At 40.3% G+C, this 24,551-nt stretch overlaps 1 protein-coding gene across 5 annotated transcripts in view; it reads right to left on the bottom strand.

The window, feature by feature from the left end:
- Window positions 1-24,551, bottom strand: part of DAB1 (DAB adaptor protein 1) — a 128,294-nt gene that overhangs the window by 20,039 nt on the left and 83,704 nt on the right. For all 5 annotated transcript variants that reach the window (XM_085231315.1, XM_085231316.1, XM_085231318.1 and 2 more), the window contains 3 exons: window positions 12,872-13,003; window positions 12,005-12,124; window positions 5,688-5,747 (listed from right to left, as the gene is read on the bottom strand). In XM_085231315.1, coding sequence (XP_085087441.1) covers window positions 5,688-5,747; window positions 12,005-12,124; window positions 12,872-13,003 — 312 coding nt within the window. The remainder of the gene's footprint in view (window positions 1-5,687; window positions 5,748-12,004; window positions 12,125-12,871; window positions 13,004-24,551) is intronic.

Here is a 24,551-nt window from a genome sequence, read left to right on the forward strand (position 1 = left end):
CCCCCGATCTTGCCTTCTGTGGGTTCCTCTGGACTTTCTCTCTTTCATTACCCCAAAATGTGTCTCCTTCACACAAGCTCAGGCAGCAGAGCAGCGTGCTGCCATCCGCGCTGAGCGAGGCGGAGGAGCGAGCATTAATCCTTGTATCTGGGCGACATGAAACCTGTAATGAAAGCTCCATCTTCCCATACAGGCATGTGAGACATACTGTAAATCTTCTAAACATGAACTATGTAAATCTGGCTCCTTAAAGCAGCAGCAAGCTTTTTTAAAGCGCTCCAGCCAGTAATGAAATTCCTCGTAACACTTTTCACTGCTCAGTAAAAAAAAAAAACACATAATCCAAGAGCTGGGAAAAAAAAAAACAACACAACAGCACAGGAGTAAAGAAGCACTAAGAGATAAGTGAACTACAGCTTTCATAAACCTGAACCAAAAATGATCCACCTCCACTGCAGCATCCTGTCTGACTGCCAAGTACTCTGAAAAACAGCTTTTTTCTAAGCAATGTTTGGAGTTTAAAAGGGAAATCTAAGAGTGGGAAGCATATTTTTTTTATCTTCAGTTCTACATCTGCAAGAGCCAGAATAGTCAGCCTGGTTCTACGAAAGGAACGGTCCAGTGCTAACTTACAGCAGGAAAAAAACCCGATTACTATTGCTAGACTTTTGCAGATGAGATGATAAAAGCAGTCTCTTAAAGCGTGGCTCTGAAATTCCAGAGAATGAAGCAAACATGGTGCTAAAAAAAAAAAAAAAAAATAAAAAATACCCACAGTAATTATCTTGCACTCTGATACAGATCTCAGCAAGTTAAAAAGAGTATGTAGGATACTAAATATACTGATTAACCAGCAATTAGCAATTAACCTTTGAGCTGGGTATTAGCTATTCAGATCCTCTCACAGCAGAGGGATTTGTACACATTTCCTGCCCTCCACTTGGCCCAGCAGATAACAGAGGGATCTCCTGACCATGCTGCTGCCCTGTGCTTTTGAGCCCTATGTGCATTTCACGTGGAAAGTTTAATGACGAGTCAATGGTTAACATGGATCCTGAAGATACATATATTTTTCATTTTAGTTGAAAATGTAAATATTTTGGCTATATCAAGTATTTTTTTCTGATGGTTAAAACCATTGTTCTAGGTCATCAAGGCTTTGGTTACTTGCACATCTTTATACACAAGGAATGCTAATATTACACGAGCTCCACGAGCTGCAAGCTGCTTGCTAATTAACTACAATTCATTCTAAAAAACACAATTAGAACTCTAACGAAGGAGCACAGCAGAACTGTGACTAAACCAATAATCAGTGAAACCGCAGCCAGTAGGTTGGGACCTGCTAATATCCAACAGGCACACTGTCATCCCACAAAACTGCTGTGGGATTAATGGAGCGGTGTGATAACTCAACAAAGAAGTGCTCCCGATTACAGACAACGCACTGACGAACTGTCTCACTGCTGCTCAATAGCCTCCTTCAAATTAAGGATCTCTTGATGTGATCAAAACACGCACTTAATCATATGTTTATTTTCTCTTAACTTAATTCTGAATTCCCCGTGTACCTCAGGTATTTCCTTTTATAGGAAATGGTAGTGAAAACTCTTCAACTTTTCCCTCCCTGGAAGCACTCAAGGCCAGGCTGGATGGAGCTGTGAGCAAGCTGGTCTAGAGGGAGGTGTCCCTGCCTATTGTGTTGGAACTACACGATCTTAAAGGTCCCTTCCAACTCAAACCATTCTATGATATTATGATCTTACAAATACAGAAAGGGGACGGACCTTGACTGGCACCTAATGCCAGCTCCACGCATCTCAATGCACCCAGTGCTGTACAAAATCAGAACAGTTGATACCACGACTACTCCAAAGATGCGTATGCATATCCACTGCTCTAAATGCCTCCCCAGACATCAGAGAAATGCAAGACTCAAAACATTATCCTAACAAACTAATGTATTTTCAAATGTTGCCACAGTTAGCTGTGCCTGATAAAAATCCATGCCCAGTGTTAAGCCTTGGACATGGGATTGGGCTGAATGCAGTTAAGTCAGGCATTTGACTGCAGGAGTCTTTCAGCAAAGGTAAGCAGAAAGGGAAGGCTTTGCAGGCACGGATGGTCAGAGGTTGGGTATGTGCACTCTCTTTCTTCTCCTGTATGAAAATCGGATCCCAAAAGCTGATGGCAGAGGCTGAAGTCAACATCATCAGTTTGTAAAGTAAGGATACTGATGCAAACTTATGGGAAAGGCATGGTTACAAAGCTTTCTTCCACACCAACTGCCACTGAAAAAAGTCACTTGTTAGAGGATCAGAATCATCTGGAAAGCTGCTCTGAGCTGCTCTATTGCCAGACATTTTGAGATGCCATTACTCCAGGGCCAGACCTTCTGTGAGAGCTCCTGGAGATGGCGTGCCCATAGCTTCCAGATGATGCCTTCCAGGCACGCTTCTTTTGACATAGGATCTGAAAAATCTGCAAATGTCAATGTGTTCCTAGCCAGAAATAAAACACAGCTCTCCCAAACACAGCTCCTCGTTTTGGCAGGAGGGCCAGGGTCCTTGTGGCCCCAAGACTTGGGTGGGCTCTGGTCCAGCCCAGCTTCATCTTCAACTAGAGGTCGTGGTGAGCATCCTTCTGGGTAGGCTGTTGGTCTTCCCACCCCTTTGCCCTAAGACAGCCAACTACTCCCTGCCTGCTCTGTGCTCATTTGGGAATATTTCCCATGTAGATGGTACAGCTAAATGGCTGCCTGCACTGTGAGGCTTCAGCTGCAACGCTTTGAATCTTTATACAGCAGTTAAGACGAGTTGTTTGAAAGCCTTCATAAAATGGTAAGCAGAGAGTTTAGACATTTTGATGAGAAGGTTTTATTGTGATGTGACTGACAGTCTCAGTGAAGGGTATTTACAGTCTGACTCTAATAAAACACCATGACAGGTAGAACTTGATGTGTATGTATAAAGGGGGAGACGATGGGAAATTACAACAAAAAGAGCTCATTAAACATTTCACTTTTTTAGAACAGTTAATTTCCCTTACAGAAGTACAATTTTTAAGTGGAGCATGTACCACTTAACACAAGCTCTTTGGGATAAGCTTGCTTTCTTTGTTTGCTTGATGCCTACCCCCATTGAATTGAGAATATAAGAATTTATCTAAGGAAGAAACAAAGAGGAAATGAGAATGAGTACAAGAAGAGTCAATACAGAAGAAGGGAAATACAGATATAGGAAGAAAACTGGATTCTTAGAGAAGAGTGTGTTTGAAGCTGAGCTGCATTCTGCCTTTTATGCTCAACATTATAGTAGAACTCATCCCAACTAAGCGTAACTATCGAAAGTCAGTTCCTTATCATTCCTTCACATCCTTTAAGGCTCTTCCAGAGCCACAAGGGAATAACAGCTGGACATATCTGGACATACTCTCACCTCCACTTGAGAGGGACACCTCACAAGACAGGAGGACATCCCTAGAGGTGCCTATTTCTCTCCTCTTCACAGAGAGCCAAAGGTGGATGGCACCAAGATGACCAGCTCCATGCCCCCACCTTGATGTGCTGAAGCTATGGATAATTTGCCTGAGAACACATCGGAGAAAAACAATCCCAAGATGGAAAATCAATCTCTATCTAGGGAACGTGGGTAATTCAGCCTGAACCTGAGCAAAACTTGCTGCATTTTTATTAAGTGCTGCATTTATTGTCAGGAGAGAGAATTCATGATGCCTGAAACCTATTAGGAGCTACAAAAAGTTTCTCTCTTCCCTCATCCATTATGAAATTAATGAAAGCAAGACCTCCTAATAAAGGAAGTGTCCTTATAAGTTTAAACCAGGTAGATGAGCTAGATTATTTGCCCTCAGATTGAATTTTAGAGGTTTATATAATAAGGACAGCTATAAATTGAAAAAAAAATATATGGTAAGTGTCTCAATGACAGAGAGTCTCACACACGGAAGGGTGAGCAATAAATCAGATGGGCAGTGGAATATTAAATTGCTAATTTTAAGAGCGATCTCTGCTTTTCTTTTCTTTCCTCTTTTTTTTTTTTAATACATATTACTATAAAAAGGGGAAATAAAATCTCTGCTACGTGTTTCTCCCTCTTCTCGTTTTTCTTTTTATAAATTAAAGTAGAAACTTGTTCGGAGGAAGAGGTCTAAACAGCTTTAATATAGCCATGAAATAACAAAAAAATTAAGTCTGCAACACACTCCATAGAGATGACACATTTAATACATTTGATGATTACAGGGTCGGTTCCATATGCCTTATATCTCACAGCTATGCTCTTTATCAGGACAGTCTAAAACCAAAGTGTCTGCAGGCATGATTTCAAGTGTACACTACACACAGTTATACTGCAATGACCTAAATTACAGACTATACCCAGAGTAAATCTGAAACATCACGGAAGGAATAATAAAAAAGTCACAAGAAACACACAGAGGAAAAACTCTAACACTGAGCTATGTGAGAAATGAGTGAAAAATCTACAGCTATTCCTGGTCCATGAATACCTTTAATTAGCTATGCAATGTGAGTTATCTTCCTACATTTTCCCAGCCAACAAGATGATGGCTCCCTCCTCCTAGTGGATTATCATGAAATATTTATGGCAAGTTTTGTTTGTTTGTGCAAACCTCAGAAGTGTCACAATTCAGACCCCCATCCAGCCCCTCCCCAGCATTTATCTTTTTTATTTGGCATCTCAGTCTCTGTGCTCAGCCCAAGCTGTGCAATTTACCACATCCTTGTGTGAAATGAGCCCCTCTCTTTCCCTCTCCCGAACACAGGCATTTCTGCCATGCTTACAGCAGACTGAAATCCTGACCTTTTCCTCCATTTTTCACACACAGATCCTCTGAAATACGCAATTTCTGTGTAACCAACACAATCTACATTTTATCAAGATATTGTTTCATTTACACAAATGTACACGAAACAACACAACCCACCCTTCAGCAAATGTATGTTTTCTTGCTAAGACATCTGTCATTCCACTTCTCTCACCAGCTTGTTACCATTCCTTATATGTTCAGAGGATAAATGTTTCACCACTTCTAGATGCTCAGATGCAGAAAGGGAATGGTGCCATTTGGACAGAACAGTGCATTACCCTCCTTTTCGAGCAAAATCAACTGTCCATGCAAGGCACAAAGCAGAAAGAATTCAGTCTACCATCTCTATTGATACTCAGCCTGTTAGGTACTTCAAGCACTACAGAAATAACACAACCGTTTGGGAGGAAACCTCAGGGAGTGCATGGGGAGAAAACACAGCCACGTCCAGTTGGCATGTGTTTTGTGACTGTAGCAGTGAGAAAGGGTGACAAGCCTTATATAGCTTTGGGTAATGGAATAACTCTTTTGATCCAAGCAGCAAAAATCCACGCATTAACATGCAGAAGGCTCTCTGTCAACTCTTAACTAGACATCACTTTTATAAATGGTGACTTGCGTAAGAATCAACCAGAAAAGACAAAAAGGAGGAGATTCAAGTAATGAATGAGATGGATATAAGAGACATTACCAGCCTTGGTTACTTTGAAACAACAATAGTAGATCACTGACGAAATTCACATCCTAAGGGATGTGGCAAACACTACAAGCAACAATAAAGGTCACAGAAGCTAAGAAACATACCTTCTTCCCTGCATATAAATAATGAAGATACTTACACTTACAGGTTGACTTTTTGGCACATCATAAACACCTTCCTTCTTTTGGCTGGTAGGAACCTGCAACAGCAAACAGACACTATGGTCACTCTTCCAGCAGGTTTGATGAAAAGTCAAAGTCTGCAACTGATATTTAAATACAAGGCAGTTGCTTAAGGATGGTATCCTTGACATTCAAGCAGCGATGTTGATGAAGATGGCACTGAAGAAATAGAACATCTAGCTGAATTTTTAAAAACCTAAAACTCAGTAGTGCTCAGAGATGAGATTTTCATTCTCAGTTTAGTCCAGCTGCATGAAATTCAGGTGCATTTGGATCTCTTTCCTACAAAAGTGGTTGCTTAATCATTTTACTTGGGAGTTAGAAGATGGACATGGGAGTTATGATCAGGTCAGAATGTCATCTTCCTCTGTAAAAGAGATCCAGAGCAGCAGTGCAATCAGAGAGAGAGATGTTTGGCCTATGGCATTCGATATCTCCCTTCCAATTCTTTTAATAATCTAAGTCAAGTGAAGCCACATGTATCCCTGCAGTGATTGGGTCCCATGGGCTGCTCTAAGTGATAGTTGGTCACAAATCTGCAATTCTGTAAAGAATTATGGCCTGCCAGGGTTTGAGGCTGCACAGCCACTGACAGCCAGGGAGCTGGAGTCAACAGCCTCTCTTGTGGCTAGGGACGATGATGATACAATTAAATAAACTAAGTGAGTCAACAGTCATAATTTACACCGTGGGCATTTACATCCTAGTCGTGTGAATTCATTTGCTCTGTAATACTGGGTTTAGCATGCCTAAGGACTGCTGTTTTACATATTTATAATTTGTGACTGTATTTCTTCTCCTTCCTAAAAGCACTAAATGCCTATTGTAAATGACACAAGCTAAAGGAACAGTAAAAAAAAACAGAGGCTCTAAATAGACACACATGCTCTAAGTAAATCAGCGCTGCTTTTCCACTGAACAAAGGCACTCAACCTAAGGTTATGGCTCAAACATTTATGAAACCTCACAGGTTAACAGCAGAAATAATCCTATAGATTTGACAGATCCTTTTGTTTTCTAAGACAATAAATACCTTGGAGTTTTGATATGAGCACAGATCTATTTTAGGGAAAGCTGAAGGAACTGTTTATTCACAGAACTGCATAATTATTTCTTAGTTTCTATATCCAGAGGTCTCTCTACTGTCCTAGGACCTGCATGCTCACATTTAAGTGTTCAATCTTTAACACAGTGCACATGGAAGAATCTATTCAAGAGCAATCAAGAGGCATGAATACAGAACCCTCACAGAAACAGAATGCAATTTATTATTACAGGCACATTTTTAAGACTTCTTTTCTGTTCCTGGCCCAGGAATGACTTGTTTCCCTCAGTTTTCTGAAAGTACTGGTCTTTTCCACTAAAGCCATGTATCATACGAGGTATGCGAGACTGGTGAGAAAGGAACAATTCAGTCTAATAGAAAAAGGCTCTCTCTTCACAGACTGCTAGGCGACTGTGCAAAACCATGAATACTCTATTTCATAAGTTACTGGAATGCTTAGTCTTCCTTGAAGAGAGAACAAATGCTGTGAGATTAACTATTCATAAACTAGAACCAGTATGGAATTTTTATTTTCTCCCTGGAAAGCTTCCCCTGCAGTCGTTCTCTTCTTTTTCTTCTCAGTAGTCCCTGCTTTTCTCTTTGCTTGGCCATATCAGCATAGTGCTAGAAGCACCAGCGCTGCTGACAGCTCTGCCTCTAGGACAGTTTGCAAACCAGTTTGATGTACTTGCATCTTACAGGAACGTGAACACCACAACTCAAAACCCTGGCCTTAGATTGTCAACTCTTTGCAGCAGAGATCTTACCCCTCCATACAGAGCAGTGCTCAACATAAACATTACAAAAATGCATAGCGAAATCCCATCCCCATCTCACTATAATAAAACAGACAGGCAAAGAGATGCCATTAAGAAATCTGACACGAGAGAAAGGATAGGTGGATGCTCAGTGATCAATTCAAGCTCAGTGATTAATTCTTGATGGTTGCCTTGATGACCTTGAAGGTATTTTCCAACTTAAATGATTCTAACTAATACATTATGTAGAGAGACAGGATTAAAAGAGCAAACAGATGTAGCTTTTGGGATAACATATCCAAGAAAGGTGATAGACAGAGAGAGAAGAAAGGAAGTTGTGACCTCTACTACATTAAACAAAATTAGAGATTATCACATTCAGTATATATCTTCCATCTTCAGCTACTCACTGGGCAGGAATCTCTTTTACCATGGGAGAATAGAACTTTTTGAGTACCAGCTCTTGGTTGAAAAAACAGAGCAGAACCAGATGACAGATTTTGCCAGGCTGAGGTGAGGAGCTATGAGGCAACTGAGGATTGGTACCAAGCGAAAAACAAAGCAACAAAGAGGACCTTTTCCAATTTCACTTTTAATAAAAACCTGGATGGTTCTACATTCATCAAGATCTTCTAAGAGAAACAATTTTTCTGGTGATCTCAGCATAAGATGTGGAATCCCAGATTTATAGCAAGCCATGAGGTATGTGGGAACTTGGGAGCCAGTGGCTCTGGGCAAGTCTCTGGCAGCTATACTTCAGCATCTGCCCGTTGTGATAGATCACAGAATAAGACCTGCTGGTATCTAATCTCAGTATTTGCTCTTTCCAAGGTATTGCCTGCAGTAAATAAAGAGCAGGACAACGCTAGACTGCATACACCTAGATTGTGGTGTATTATTTATCACAGGTATTTTCAGCGCACTTCTGCGTATTTTCTGTGGGAGAAAACACTTCACATCCCAAGACTGTCAAATGAAACCTTGAGCAACTCTCTGGTGACTTACAGGCCAGTAACCTTGAGATGAGTAACTCACTATCTGTTTCCCATCTTATATTTCCATTTTACGTAAACATCCAATGAGTGCTTCTATTCTCTAGGTGAGTTCCTTTTCTCTAGCCAGCTCCTCAAGATATACATCCTACTTCTTCCACATCCACCAGTCAGCTTTAGATCTGCAAACCCTTGGACTGACAACCTCATTTGTGCTTCCTTTCACTGATACTTCTTCACAACCTCCCTACAAGCTTTGTTTGTGCTCCGATGAAGAACTATCAAAATGTTGTTATGTCTGAATGCTGTTATCATTGGAGCTTTGTTTCTAGCACAAAATTCAAGTAGCCATTTTATAAGGGACAGTTTTTCTGAAAATACCCAACCTTTCAGCACTATGTGGTAGAAAATATTCAACCTTAGGCATGCTCTCACCTTGAGAGCTCTGAATGCTTTGCTCTATGGATGTAATGCGTACATTATTTTGCACGGCAGGGATGCCACGAAATCTACAGAAACAGGTTATGCAAACTTCACCTTAATGACCCTGTAATGGTGTCTACAAGATTGTTGTTTTCTAATTTTTCATTTGCATTTCCCTTTCCCAATTTAGCTTCTTTCTATTCTGTTTTACAGCTACTCTACCTGCTTATTTGATTCTATTATCTTCCTACCTCTTCTCATTACTTAAAAAAACTTTTCCTCATTTTTGTTGTTTCCCTGCTCCTGTCTACCTCAAAAAAGCTTCTCCTATTAGCAGATCAACCACTGCTAATAGGAGAAACAGCCAGATGAAATGTTTAATCACATTAAATTCCTGGATCTCCTTTCCCTCTACACCAAAAGATTTCCTCAAATCTTTTGTTTTCTTACAGCATAGAGAGATTTCTGTCTATCTCCAGATTTGTTCCTAGTATGTGATACGGAATGAATTACATTATATTTTAATAAATCCTGCACTGATCCCTTGTGGAGAAATTGAACAACTAAAGATTATTTTATATTGCTTTCAATGCAATCCTTTTGTGAAGAACACAAGCTTGAGCTCTAACGTAATACATACACAATGAAAATATTTTCCCCAGTATGGGAGATATCCATTGATAACTCTTATGTTTTGCTCAGTTGTTATCCTTGCTTAGCCAAAAATGAAGAAAAGTACCAATAAAATGCCTAAGAATTGCTTAGATGGTCTCTATGAGATTTCACTATCAGTTTCTTAGACCAGCTGTAAAAAGTTTCTATGAATTAAAAGGAGAAAAGAGAACCCACCAATAATCACTTTATATGGTGTGCTCAAGGTTTAAGACCCTTCATAATTTGGCAAAACTTACAGACAAAGTTAATAAAACCTGCAGAAGCTGAACAGACAAACAAATAAATACACGGAGACTGGCAGATTATTCATGTAAGGTCATAAGAATGAAATGTCAGACATTTTTTGCGATGAATGAAAACTAATAAAAGTGAATTATATATGAAATGTGTTTTACTAAATGCTCGCAACTGTTGCAATGAAAACACAGAAGCAGTGATTTTATACCTGATAAATGTTTTCTTCTGTTTCAGGCTCACGGATTGGCTCATGTCCAGCCTCAAACACAATGTACTATTACACCAGCAGCCAGAGAGGAAAAGTCAAAGATGAAACAGAGGGAAAAAGGCAATTTGGAATTCCACATAAAAACACAGGCAGGCATTAAAGAAACAAGTTCAAAGTAAAGGCTGAATGGAACCAGACAACTGGTTTGTTGGAAAGCACAGAGTAAGGTTGTTTCATATTTCATAAACCAGCAGAGAATAGACCTAAATCTCCTCTAATGATCATTAGAGCAGCTTCCTAATTCTTTCTCACTAGGGATACCGCCTGTGGTCCAGTATTAATTTTCTGAAGTCAACGTGAATTTTGCTTCTTTTACATAATGGCAATTATTTCCCTACGTATTTATTATCTATGAAGAAAAAAGCAAAATCCAAACTGGGAGAATAGGCTGGAGCTCGTGCAACATACCACATGGTGAAAGGCTGTCACAACACTTTTCATCTTCAGCTTCTTGTTTTATTGTGAGGAACACATAAAGTAAAACTCCTGACATTATAAAAGCTGAACCATAATTTAGGGCATCCTAATTCTTCTCATCTTCCTTGAAACACCTTAGACAGTGCTCAATAGTCACTAATGCTTGAATTGGTTTCTTTCAGTGTGCCTCCAACTGGTATTTTTAAGTGGAAGAACACAAAATCTCCACAAAACACAAATCTAAGCACAAAAACACGAGAATGAAATTACATCTTTTTCTTCTTCACACTCAGCAGGATATTGGACATGAATATATTGACATATTTCTGATAATTATCTTTACTCCCAGGCATTTTGCTTGGATGAAACAAGACTTAAACTACAGATTTATTATTAAATCATAACCCAAAATGCCAACAAGGGAGAGCATTATAACATTAATTCCTCTGTGTTTCTTTTTAACAAATATTCACTCTCTGAATGAAATTCTGGCTGCATAGAAGCCAACAACAAGATGTTAATTTATTGCTATAAAAATGAGGTGTCAACTTCCTTATTTTCGAAGGAACTCTTTTCTGTTAGATTGCGTGTTAAAAAAATAAGGAAATAATGACAAATCTCAGTTGGAAACTTCAAATCTGGATTCAAAAAGTACATTTTAGGAAAGATTCAATCTAATATTTCTATGCAGAAATGCTGTGCTATTACATCTTAATCCCTAAACGTGCTACTTTCTGTAAAATGTAGTCTCTCGTGAAATCTATCTCAGTACATTTCAAAACATTTTGTGAAAGGCTTTGGCTGTGTTTGAAGATAACATATATCTAGTCATTTCTGAAACTCCCAGGTCGTGCAGCTTCAGAAATTACCTGGTATACAGGGTCTTCTACATCTTCTTCCAAAATTGTCTACAGCAAAGTAAGAGGACAGGCAGTAAAAGCAAAGAACATAAACGGCAGAGATAAAAGAACTGTATTCAGATACTAAAGGACAGCAAAGAACTAAGCAAAATGTGCAGGTAAGTATATAGTTCTCTTTCTTTAGTATGCAGATAAAGTCAAGTTATTCTACAAAGTAACACTATTCTTGTTTCATGAGAGTTTAGCAACCTGCACCTTATTTGATTTGACCCAAATGCACACATTCAGAAGTTTAATGAATCATCTCTAAAGTACAAGATGTTAAAAGCACAACTTGCAACACAGTGGCCTTCATTTAAGTTTTCAACTAGAAGAAACTCTGTCTTGGAAATGAGCAGGACATTTCAAGTCGCTAAGCATGTTCATCTTACCCCAGGTGACCTCTTTCATCGCTGTTTAATCCTACTTCTGAGCTCTTAGATACACATTTTTCATTCAAACCTACCACTGTCAACAAAGGCTGAGGGGGCCTCTTTGGAGGAATTCTTGGGGATACTTCAAACATTTTTTTTGGTGGTAGTCTAAGCTTATGCATGTACCTGGTATACCGCCTGTTCACACTGCTTGTCCTTTTGCGCCTTTTTTTCCATTTCTTCCCTTTGTTTCAGTTCATAGATGAGCTGAAACAGATCTCGCAAGTCCAGAATCACAGGTTCAGCCTACGGAAATAGAAGCAGTGTGAAAGGTTTCTATAGAGGAAAGGAAAATTGTAAGTAATCACTGGAAAAAAAGAATACATCAAGAATAATGTAAATAATGAAATATATTACTTCTTTTCTTTTTTCCCAAAATGGTTTCATTAATTGACCATTTAAGAACATCTAAACAGTCTCCAAAGACAGAAAGAATACAAGATGGGCTTCTTGAACAGCTGGTTATGAACACGGCCTTTCAACTGAGTTCTTGGAACAGGTCCAGAGGAGGACCAAAGGGCTGGAGCACCTCTCCTATGAGGAAAAGTTGAGGAAACCGGGCTTGTTTAGCTTGGAGAAGAGAAGGCTCCAGGGAGACCTCATTGTGGCCTTCCAGTACTTGAAGGAAGTGTATAAACAGGAGGGAGTACAACTGTTTAGGAGGGTGGATAGTGATAGGACAAGGGGGAATGGTTTTAAACTGAGACGAGAGAGGTTTAGGTTAGATATTAGGAGGAAGTTTTTCACACAGAGGGTGATGAAGCACTAGAACAGGTTGCCCAAGGAGGCTGTGGATGCCCCATCCCTGGAGGCATTCAAGACCAGGCTGGATGTGGCTCTGGGCAGCCTGGTCTGCTGGTTGGCGACCCTGCACATAACAGGGGGTTGGAAGTAGATGATCATTGTGGTCCTTTTCAACCCAGGCCATTCTATGATTCTGTGATATGATTCTATGAACTACGATGAAGAAAATGACAATTATCTGATACTTACTGCCTGGGCTGTTTTTATTGCCACAAATCGATGATTTCCCTCCTTCCCACACACATATCCAAACGCTCGGTGGTCTGTGATATCCTTTGCGATGTACGATATCTCATGAACTGCGTGGTGGTGCTGTAGTAGCTATTAAAAAGGAAGAAAACACAGCAAGAAATACCCATCAAAATGTTCCATTAAATCTGTATCGTTTCCTTCCATCGGTGCTTCACCTGCATCTCAATGCACCTATGGAATTAAAAACACAAGCATTCCCTGGTGTCAAAATCAATTAACATCTGAACTATTTATGCCTATTCCCTTTTCAAAGTCTGGCCAAACGTGACTTACTTTTAATAATTTGATAAAAAAGCATCAACTGAATATTTTTCTTTGTATCTTCTGGTGAGATATAATTCAATTAACACATACCACTACCTAATTAAAAGGTAAGCAGCACCGTAGGTACAGAATCCCTGTTGGTAGGAATAGGAAGAGAGCACAGCAGCTACTTGTAGCTTCCCACAGAGCAACTCTGAGGACAGACTGCAGGATGAAGGGTGAGAGATCCAATCTCTGCAAACTGACAGCAGGGTCGCTTTATCTCTACAGCACTAAGCAGCAGGTGAGGTTTCACTTAAAGCAGTAAAAGAACTCCAAAAAAGCACAGTAAGCTTGGTGGTGATGGATCGATGGCTGGACCAGATGATCTTAGTGCACTTTTCCAGCCTTAACGATTCTATAATCCTATGAAGCGTGTTTTGGCCAGACAGCAACACCAAGTACTAGCATCCTTCTCACTCTGATATAATTACCATTTCATTACCAAAGTAATGTTGAAGCGGTTCTACTCAGAATAACGTCCTTGAAAAGTTTCTCTAACTCAACCCATTAGTTTGAATTCCCACCCTCTGATGTATCACCCTGCTCCCCACTCATCCGGGGATATTTCTGAGAGCAGGCAAAGCCGCAGAGATTTCTTTTGAGGTCCAGATTCCTGCTGGTTTGGAGAAAAGCACTTTTTGAGAAGCAGGGTGGTATCCAGGCAATCTCTAAACAACTGGTTATTTTTAGAGTTTAAAAAACATTTTAAAACTCAAAACCAGAGAGGATGTGTGCATATGGAGGAGAGAGGGCCATGTGCACGTGAGGCAGTGACAGGTAATGTGGCTCCCGCAGAACAGGCACAGGAGTTTCAATGGGAAGGCAGCACATAAGAGGAAGCTGACTACATATAAAAACAGCAGACGGGACATATGTTACTTTCATTCCTCATTAAATGACTCCTAGCTTCCTGAGATTGAGACTGCTTGTTCTTAGGGAAATGGAAGCTTGATGCTGACTTTGGGCTGAACATGGCTAAGTTAAAGGTGTGCTCCAGACTTTCACAACGTGTTAAGAGTTCAAAATTAATGATGGGATCTTCCTTAGATAAAACACTGGTATTGATTTACTAGGTTCCTCTGAAAGCACGCTTGCATTCTATCTCTTACAATGAAATGAAATGTTCCCATCTCTCTATTCTGCATATGACAAGGGAACGTTATCTCCGGCTCCTATTAAATCTAAGTTCTTTGACATTGCTTTATTGATTGCGAGACAGCGTTTTGCGCTGAAATTAAACTGTGATCAGATTCCTTCCTCGTGGAATTAAATTTGAAGACCATTCTACCATGGCAAAAGATCGCCCACAATGTAAGACAGCAGATGGAGATGCTCCGATTTATTCGGGAACCCTCATTAACTATTGGAAAATTGTTACGCTTGTAACGATACCTCATAGACTGCACAAATTAAATAAAGGTGACTGCAACATCATCCTGCTTCACTGAATGGAGCAGGCAGGGTTTTCTATTTGTTTGAGGAATACTGGCTTGGAACATACACATAAAACGTAACGTTGCATACACGCTTGTACCACAATGAAGGTACAAGCACTCCTTTGAATCTGTGCTTTCAGAGCTTGATTCATGGACTGTGTCCTTTTTACATTTTCCAGCACTTTCTTCCAAATATTATTTTACGAGTGTCTGACTCTTTGCTCGTCATTAAGCAGGAATGACACCTGTTGCAGTTGGTACAGACTCACCACTGTAAAACACCAGGTCAGGACTGCATCATTTTTGCAAAGCCCCTCCCACCCCAGCTCCTCTGGCTCTTTTGTCTTTAGGGTTTTACCACTTAATCCTGTCTCTAGTGGGTCAAGAGCCCATAAAGGAGCATTTCATAGCTCAGGGATGTTTATGACACCCCTATATGCACATGCTGGTGGAGTCCATCACAAACTATTTGATGTTTTTATGGCACCTTTGCTGAGTGCTGCTATGAGCCATTTAGCACGCCTTCAGTGAGGTGTGGGATTGGTGGAGGGCTGCAGTATGGCAGAACACATTACAGAGAAGACTTAATTTGTACCGCGGTTCAATACAGTCAATTAAATATTGCGCAGATTAGAAAGTAATTTAACAATTAAGCTTCAGTTGTTAAATAAATTCTCTGTACACAGCTTCCAAATTATTTTAGGTCTCGTGTGACTTTAGTCACTATTGAAAACATTTATGATCTTAAAATGCAAGCACTGACAAAGCCTCGTATCAGCTAACTAAGTCATGTGCTGCAACAGTTGTTCTTTTCAGGCTAAACCTGATGTCTATATTACATTTTATTCATATGTTCAGATGCCATTTCTTGCTGTTAAAGAAGGAAGTCTGAAATACTTCCTAGGCAGCAATATGGGCAGCAACCACAGGCACCATCCCTAATGTGTCAGCCCCTCGTGCTTGGCCCGGTCCCTGCAGCCCAAGAGTATTTTCTCTCCCCTTTGCCACTCCATCTCTTGCTTCTTCTCCTCTCCCTCCCGCCCCTCCCTGCACATCACATGGAATTGATTTAGCTACTTCTGAGATCTGTAGCATTTCTAATTTCCCTCAGGCTGCTTGGCACCTATCATAAATTTTTTCACCCCTTATCCTCATCTTGTCCCTTTATTTCCATGCCATAGCCTCCAGTGCCACTAAATCAATTAAGTCAATCAATTAAGTACTTGGAGGGCCCAGCAATCATGTCAAATATGTGAGTTAGATGGCATGAGAAAGTCACTGCTTTACTATCGCTATTCCTCTTTTAATGAGGTTGTCTATTTAGTGAAGCCTGGGGCACACTGTTAAGAGCCACAACAAAAAATACCCTGTGAGCTGCAAAGCCTCCTGCACACGCTGCCCCACTGAATGCAGGAAGCATGCAGCACGTACTGGTGTGTCCAGAAGGACAAGTTTCACAGGGATCAGACCTGTAAAGCCTCAACCTTGAAATACTAAATGAGGAGCCTTAGGATTTCCAGGCTACCAATGCAAGGATGTGGACAGTCATGGTGAAGCATCCTCTGTGTTTGCCCAAAGAAGCTGTGGATACTCCGCCCCTGGAGGTGTGTAAGGCCAGGTCGGATGGGGCCCTGGGCAGCCTGGTCTGCTGGGAGGCAACCAGCCCAGGAGCTGGATGGTCTTTAAGGTCTATTCCAACCCAAGACATTCTGTGATTCTATGACTGCATTCCCATCTATCCACTTCTCAGCCATCTGAACTAGTATATTCTGAATGTCACATCAAGCTCCCCAAACACCAGTTACCCACCAAACTGCAAAATTCATAGTAAAATAACTTCACAGACCTTAGTTTTGGTTATGCTGCTGTCTATCTCGCCCAAACTCCAATTCACAAAATGTTTGCTCAGATGTGTTTTAAGAAAACACATCCTATACCTTTAGGAAGACAACTGAACAAACACTAAAACCTGAATCTAACAAGGAAAATTACAGTGATGCCTTAACAAGAAGCTTAGCAAGCTAAAAGTGTAATAGCACATTTACCACGATATACTGCAACACATTAAGTGAAAACAATGAATTGTAAAACATGCGAGCACTTCTGAGATGAATTTCATCTCATTGCTCCCAGAAATGCTGGATTTGTATCGACATGCAGTATAAAAACATTTCACCAGTGTTGTGAGAGTTGCCAAAGCAACAACACAGAGGCAGAACTTGCAGGTTGTTGTCCTTGGTAGCCAAACCCAAGCAGTCAGGGTCTAGCTTCTCCCCTGTGAATTTGTCATTAATGCTTATTTCCCAGTTGGCTGCTGTAAATCACAGTGCTGCTGCTGCTGCTGCTGTGGTCTCTTCTATCTCCACTGGGCAGATGTTCTTCAGGGCTGTTATCCTTTTGGCCCATTTTCCAAAGATGAATCCCAAAATAATATTTGGACAAGAACAACAGACTGAAGGGGTATCGCAGCACACACTGCAGGAAGTTTTGGAGGCTGGAATTTGAGTGTGAATGTGACTGAACTCTTCTGCTGAAAGACTGAATGCATGTAAAGTGCTATACAGACAAATATGAATGGTCGAGCCCTAAATCCTTTACACAAAGCCACTCATGGAGCTTGGGCTGAACAATAAGTTAGGGACTTTCTGCCTCAAAATACAAGAACAGGAGCTAGAAAGGAAAATATAAGCTCTGGAGTGTTCTCTGAGCCTGAATGGACTCCTCATGTGGAAATAAATAGAAATAAGTCTCTCTAATCCCTGTGCTTCTTCTGCACACATTGATATTGCAGACAATAACCCAAAGAAAGGCTCTTCCAAGGGCCAACTCTTAACAGGCATTTCAGAGCACAAGCTTTGCAATAAAAATACATGGCATGAATAGCCACTTTCAGATTAAATGCAGTTCAAAGCCTGGTCTGTGTGAAGGTGTGTAAGTTTAATTTCCTCTTAATAATAATAATAAAAACTCTTAAGAGCCATTATCTTCCTGCAGTCTAGGAGAGTGGAGCAAAAACAGATTACTTGCCAATTGTATGTCTAAAGACGAGCAAGTCTTCAAGTGAAGTGCTGGGCAGAGCTCAGTCTGGGCGCTGCAGTTCAGCCCGTACAAGAGCAAGAACTTGGTAAAGGTACCCAAGGCAACAGTCTGGTTGGTCAGCCACAGGAGGATGACATAAAAGGGTGCTTTGGTCTTCTGTGAAATCTGAACTAATCCTTAACATTTCCTTTGCCTAACAAAAAGTATCCTGCAATTGCCTGTAGGGAAGCTGGGGAGTAGGAGTAGAAAATTCGTAGAGAGAGCAAACGTGGGTGCCCTTGTTTGTGCCTTTTGCAACACGCACGTTCCACAATGCTCAGAAATTGCCTGGAAATTGTCCTCACTCCACATCCACAGCGTATACTAGTTAGTCAATTAAGTTAGCAGGACTTTACTTTGCCAGTGCAGCAATCTAATTGTGATGAATGGATCTACAATATTGAGCGAGTTCGATATTCCAAGAGCCTAATTTGTGAAAGAGAACACCACTAAGGTAATAAACTTCTGTCTGGTTCTCATAATTTGTAATAATGTCTGACAAAGACCAGATATGAATTTAGTTATTGTTCATTGTCTTCAAAAGCAAATGCTAAGTTGCTCATGCAGAAGATTCATTTATTAGATGTATGAACGTAGGGAAGGAACAAAAAACTGGAATGCATACATGGCCAAATGTGTATCTTCACATCAAAAGCTTTTCAATTTCTTAGTGTACCAGGAATAAAACTAGGTAGCTAAATCTAAAGCCCTTGTCCAATTACTATTAATCCCCAGCTACATTTAAAGCATGCACTTGCAAATATTGTTTTAGGACAAAGAAAATCCTAAAGGGCAAGGAAACATTTCTTAGAGCTTTTAAAAAGCAACTGTGCTACACTAAACCTGCGCTGTTGGACATCCCATGAGTCTTGTAATAATTTCCACAACAAAGAAGGATTTGCACAGGGATACCAAGAAACAGCAAACCCAATCTCTGATACCAAAGTCAACATCTCCTTTGGGCCAGTCAGCTCAGTAATGCAGTACGCACCTACACCTTAACTGCTTGACACAATCTACAGACTGTAACACACTGCTTTACCTTCCCATTTCACTATTTCAGCGTGGTATCCAAATAACTATGCTTGTTTAAAGCAATATTATTTCATTCTTTAGATGGCAGCTGGTCCCGTGGCCACTGCTGTGTTTCCAAGGCTGTAACACATCTGTCTAATTGTATTCTCCGTTAGCACCCACCTCATTGCCTTATGGAAAACAGTTGATCAAAATAGCCATAAGTACACCAACTTTGACTCTTTATTTCCAAGCCAAAGCTGGCACACAGCCTAAGCACAGCACCTCTGACCATGCCTTGTGTTCTTTCCTGCTATGCTCTGAAGTTCATAAGGTTGTTACTGATAAAATCTTGAATTTGAGGGAGAACAATATTCAGTAATAAGACAGTCACTTTGCTCCAGTGCTACTGAACCTCCCAGTATTTTTGCTGCATTCATCTTTACAGCCTGTGAATCCCTTCTGAGAGACCTCTACTTTTACAAAGTTCTTTTGTTCCTTCACACCAACATCCTTCACCTCCTGAAATGCTTTTGATTTATATGAACAGCACAAGACATTTTTTCATACAACTTCTAGTAGCTTTGGAGATATTTTTTTGGCTTTAACTGCCTCAGGTCTAAAGTGATTTAGATTTAGTGAGCATTATGACTAGCTCTCTTCTTGAGAGCGTGCCATGAGGCCATGATTTGAAAAGCTCATTGCTAAAAACCAACCTCAGATGTTCAAGATTTGTCACACAAACTCTATAATGGAGAGCTTACAACGATCACAAAAATCCCACTAATACTGGCAGTACTAAAATTCAAGTTGTTTTGGAAAGCCATCAAACAGCAACTTTCTTCAACCCTAAGAAATGCCACAAACTTCTCTGGAACAGGGTAAAAAGACAAGAGGAATTTACTTTATACTTATCTATCTGCCCATCAGATATTCACACCAATTTAGTAAGATTTAAAGAAGGATGACAGAAAGCATGTGTAAGCAGAAGAACGAGAATAGGAAACAACTCTATAAACTCATGAACTACGTATAATGTCAAGTTCTTGAACCAAGAGAAATGAAAGCAATAAAAGCTGAGAATATCACAAGCCACAATGTTTTGTGTCTTTCAAATATTAAAGCGATTTCATAATCAGAAATAAACCAAAGCATACAAACAAGAAATCCCACCTGCATTTAGCATGGATTGGTTTCAAATGGCTCAGTACAGAACTAGACAAAGTTAACTTGGCTCCACTCTTCATTTCTTGTGACTCAAACTTCTGGTGGCCAACATGTTTGGTTCTAGAGCTATGATCTTTGGAACTCAGAAACAGTACCACTACTCACCTACCCTGCTTGTAAGAATCATTCAGACACTTCATGCTGTTTTATACTCAGTCTTTTTACAGCAAAACAGAGGATACCTTTTTCCAAGAGTTACAACTGCAGGAATAAACCAACTTCACACGATCCCATAAATGTGCCAATCCTTCATTTTGTTCAGGTCCCACAACAGGCACTTAACCAAGGATATAAAACATCCACAACACGAATGTGTGTATTACTGGAGCCCTGAAGATAAAAATGAAATAAAATCTAAAAGGCAAACCTCAAAGAGACTCTAAAAAAGAACAAAGAACTTTCAAGTAACTTTTGGCTTGATTTGGGGCTACTTTTCCTGCAATATCCAGAAGCAGGAATTTCTGGAGCCACACTCAGCAGTGCTGAGCCCATTGTGTTACAAGAATTCCAAGTTTCAATTCAAGCAGTAGAGCTTTTTACTAGTTCTGCCCTGGCACCATCCAAAAGCGAGCCTCAAGCTCCCACTTGCACATTCCCATGCCCAGAGCTGTTTCTTCCATGCTTGCTGTCCTGCAAAGAAGCCTTTTCCCAACTGAAATCTTCAAAAGCAAACTTGGATTTAACAGCCTGCACTCAGCCTTGGCCCAGCACAAAGAATGGCTCCACTCCCCCTGCTCTTCTCTCTACTGCCTTCTTACAACTTCTGTGCACGTGTCTCCTGCTTCCCTTCTCTTAACTCAACCCAAACCTTCTCATGCCTTCATTCTCTGTCCTGCCCAGCACTAAGCCTTGTGCACGCACAGGTCACATTCTCACATGCTGTACACATCAAAATACTTCCAAACACTTCTCATTTTCTTGAAATTTCAAGGTGCTCAACAACATTCCCTTCAAAATCTACAAGAATGTAGCTGCTTGCTTTGCTGGGAGCACAATGGCGCAGAATTAGGATGGGAACCATAAAGGGTAAAAAGGAACAAAAGCCAGGTATGTGTGTTTGGTCACTGCTGACAAATAGCAGCATCCTACATAACTCAGAGGAAGGAAAGCATTTACCTGTCCCCGCGACTGTCAGACTGAACAAAGCTCTTGCTGCATTCCCTGTAAACACAATGTGATCCTGAGGGCAGAACATTATCCACTGATTTTATTGCCAATAGCGATCTATTACTACCATCTTGAAAACTCGAGCTAACTTTAAAAGTAAACCTTCCTGTAGCTTCCTATCCCATTACGCTGACAGCTAAGGCCATCTGTCTCCCATGCATTTGACAGCAGCCCATAGGAGAGGTTAAACAACCTGCAAGTTAGTGCAGAAATTCAGGAGCATCACTGGTAGTACTGCTATTACTGGGACAAACAGAAAATTGCAGAGCAGCCTACTAGATGAAATGCACTGAATAGGAAGAAAAATCATCAGCACACCTGGGGTGTAATGCTTCCCAGCCACCTCGAAGGGGAGGAAACACAGGGTTTCAAAGGGAGATGGAACTTTCTGTTATGGCACCTGCTAGAGGTCCCCCACTGCTCTCCAGGGAAGTTTCTGTGCATCCCAGCAGCCTGCCCTATTATCGTGTCAGCATTTCTCTTGCTAAATCCTCCACCGAGCAGTTTGAATTCAGCCATTATAATTCTGTGTGTACTGAAAATGGGCCTGCAATTTTTTTCTGGTGTGTAATGCATTAACCTGGCTTAAAAATGCCAGTACTTGCAAGCAATCCTCCCCAAGTAAATGCATTTTGGCTGCTTTTCTACCAAAATTGCATCTGGAAAAAAAAGAATGTGGTTGTATCAGCGAGGATACCTTGTGGCTTTTATATCTGAATTAAAGAAGGTCATTGATATTACATGCAAAAAACAAATAATATGTGTAACTCCACACTTTTGAGTTTTTTGCTATGGAATAATACTTCAGTGGAAGGATGCAATAGAGCTCTACTATGAAATAGGATCCATGAGAACAAAAGGTTTTTTGTTGACTCGAAAGTTTTAGTAAAATTCACCTCAAGTTCTGTTTAAGCATGGTAAAACATTAAAAACAGATGATATTGGAAGTGTTTATATAGTAACTGCTACCACAATAGACAGATATCCACCCCCATAAGCAAAGCAGGCCAATTGGCTATTGGGATATACATACAGTGAGGTTCCCCATAACCCCATAACAGAGCACACAGAAGTCTCTCCCTTCCTTTAATCTACTTCTGGACACTTGGCTTAAACAATAGGGGGCCACATATAGCTAAGTGAGACCACCACTAAGTCACAAAATCTAATTTTCTGCCTTTTTGAAAGCAATCAAGTGTTTATCTTTTTCATAGTAAAATACAGCTACAACAAATTCCCACAAATACTTTCAGTTTGAATCAAATGCCTAGAATAGCTTCATTTTATCTTCACGCCAGTTCGTGTTAAAACATTAAAGGCAACTCCTATGGACACCCACTACAAGAAGGCTGATCCCAGGTGCTGATTAGGGCATTGCAATGTTCAAACCTGAAAACACTGAGATTTATTCATGTGCGAAGTCACACCAGAGTTTTGTCTTCAGGGTTCTTAATTTCACTGTGATGAAACTTCTTATACATAAGGATTTCATGGCAAATTGTGTTCGTAGAGAACATATCTCCACGAGCTCATGGCTATTAAAAATCCCTTTGGAGCACTCTAAACTTTCTAAACTGTCTAGGGCACGGTTGGGAAGGCCAATAAGAAATGAATTACAATAGTCAATAAGAGATGTAATTGTAGAAGTAGGCTCTTCTGACATTTACGTTTTGCTAACTGTCAAACATTACTTTTAAAATATATTATTGTTTCCCTTTTAAAGTATCACAAGTCTGTAAATACATTATAAGAATAATATGCCAGGTTTTTAAGTTCCCTACTTTGCTATTTCCTAATTAGTTTTATTTATCACAAGAAAAACAATAAATGCCACATCTAACATTCATATTTACATGTAGAAAGGAAACTGTGAGGCAATCGGACAGGATTTCAACTAGCCAGACTTCCAAGCATACACGAAAAAATTTGACTTTGGTCAACAGGATAACAGCAGGCTCAGGAGCATGGAGTTGAGTGAGTTTCTAGCACAGGAGTGCTTTAAGTAAAGATTTGAAATAAAATCAGGGAGTACAGCATGGATATCTACAAAGAATTCCCCCAAGTATGATGAATAGGATGGGAAGAGACTCAGGGTTGTTTATTTGAGAACTGAATAAATGACCGATGAAAGCTGGCTCTGTAGAGTGGCTCCTTGGAAGGGGATGAGGAGAAAGGGGAGCCATTGAGAGCCTGGAAACAAACACAGACAAGCTACGGGTTGATAAAACAGAGCAGGCAGATTCAGCCTAGGAATGCAAAGAGAACCGTGACATGATCAAAAGAATAAGCTGGGGCAGCAATTTTGGCAGCCACGATGGATTTCAAAAATAAAAGTCAATTGTCAAGGACAGAGAAAAGGGTAATAATTGAGACATAAGATGAAGAGAGGCAGAACCGTGTTTTAACTGAAAGCATGACAATAAGTGTGGTATTTCCAAGCACTTATGAGGAATCTGAAAGATCTGCAGTTACTCTGGATGTTGCAATCGAAAACAAGATTGAGTCAAAAAGGCTGTGGAGCTTATAGGCTGAATAATAGATGGTGCTGATGCTTTCCTCAGAACTCAGAAAGGAGGTCAGTGGGAGACCTTTGGGAATCGGGATTAAAATGCCCGTTTCAACCCTGCTAAGCTTGAACTGATGGGTAAATGTAGGAGGAGAAGGCTGGAGGCAGGTCAACATTCAGCACTGGAATCACTTGGCATGACACAATAACCACATTTCTATTTGCAAAGGGAATAATATTGATAAAAATACAGCAGGAGGAAAAAAAAAGGATCAGGACAGAGTGCAGAGAATACCAGATGAAAACTGCAGGACACAGAGTGAAATTAGAAGCACAGGATTAGAATCCAAAGATGAGAGACATGGAGGCCAGGAGGAAGGACTTAAAAGCGATGCCAATGAGATCAGCTGCAAAGAAGCCACAGGGACTTTGGGAAGACCAGTTTTAAAGAAATGAAAGGAATGAAAGCTAATCCTGGCATGTTCTGTCCTGGATCCAGAGAGAGCTCCAGGAGGGACCTTCACAACTTTCTGCACATCACCATGCTCCAGCAAACACAAGAATCTGATGAACTAATCATTACCATCTCTGCAGCTCACTGCAGAGCGAGTACAAAGCAGATAAAAAGAATTCCTTCCTTTATTTCTATTTTTAAATATTCAGAGATGCTCAGTGAAAGAGACTTGACAGTTTGACATTTCATCTGCTCCAGCACATGTGCTTCAAGGAGTAATTAGAGATCCATAATCATACCTCGATTTCTGGTCAAAAATGCCAGAACCAACAGATTTCCAGTAAAGTCAAGAAGTACCTTTGGTACATTTTAAATGAGATATCTTCAGCCAACAGTGAGAATTTTCATCTTGCTAGAATTTTCTTTCAG

This window comes from Meleagris gallopavo, chromosome 10, assembly GCF_905368555.1.
Source record: "Meleagris gallopavo chromosome 10, MGAL_WU_HG_1.1, whole genome shotgun sequence".
NCBI lineage: Eukaryota > Metazoa > Chordata > Aves > Galliformes > Phasianidae > Meleagris > Meleagris gallopavo.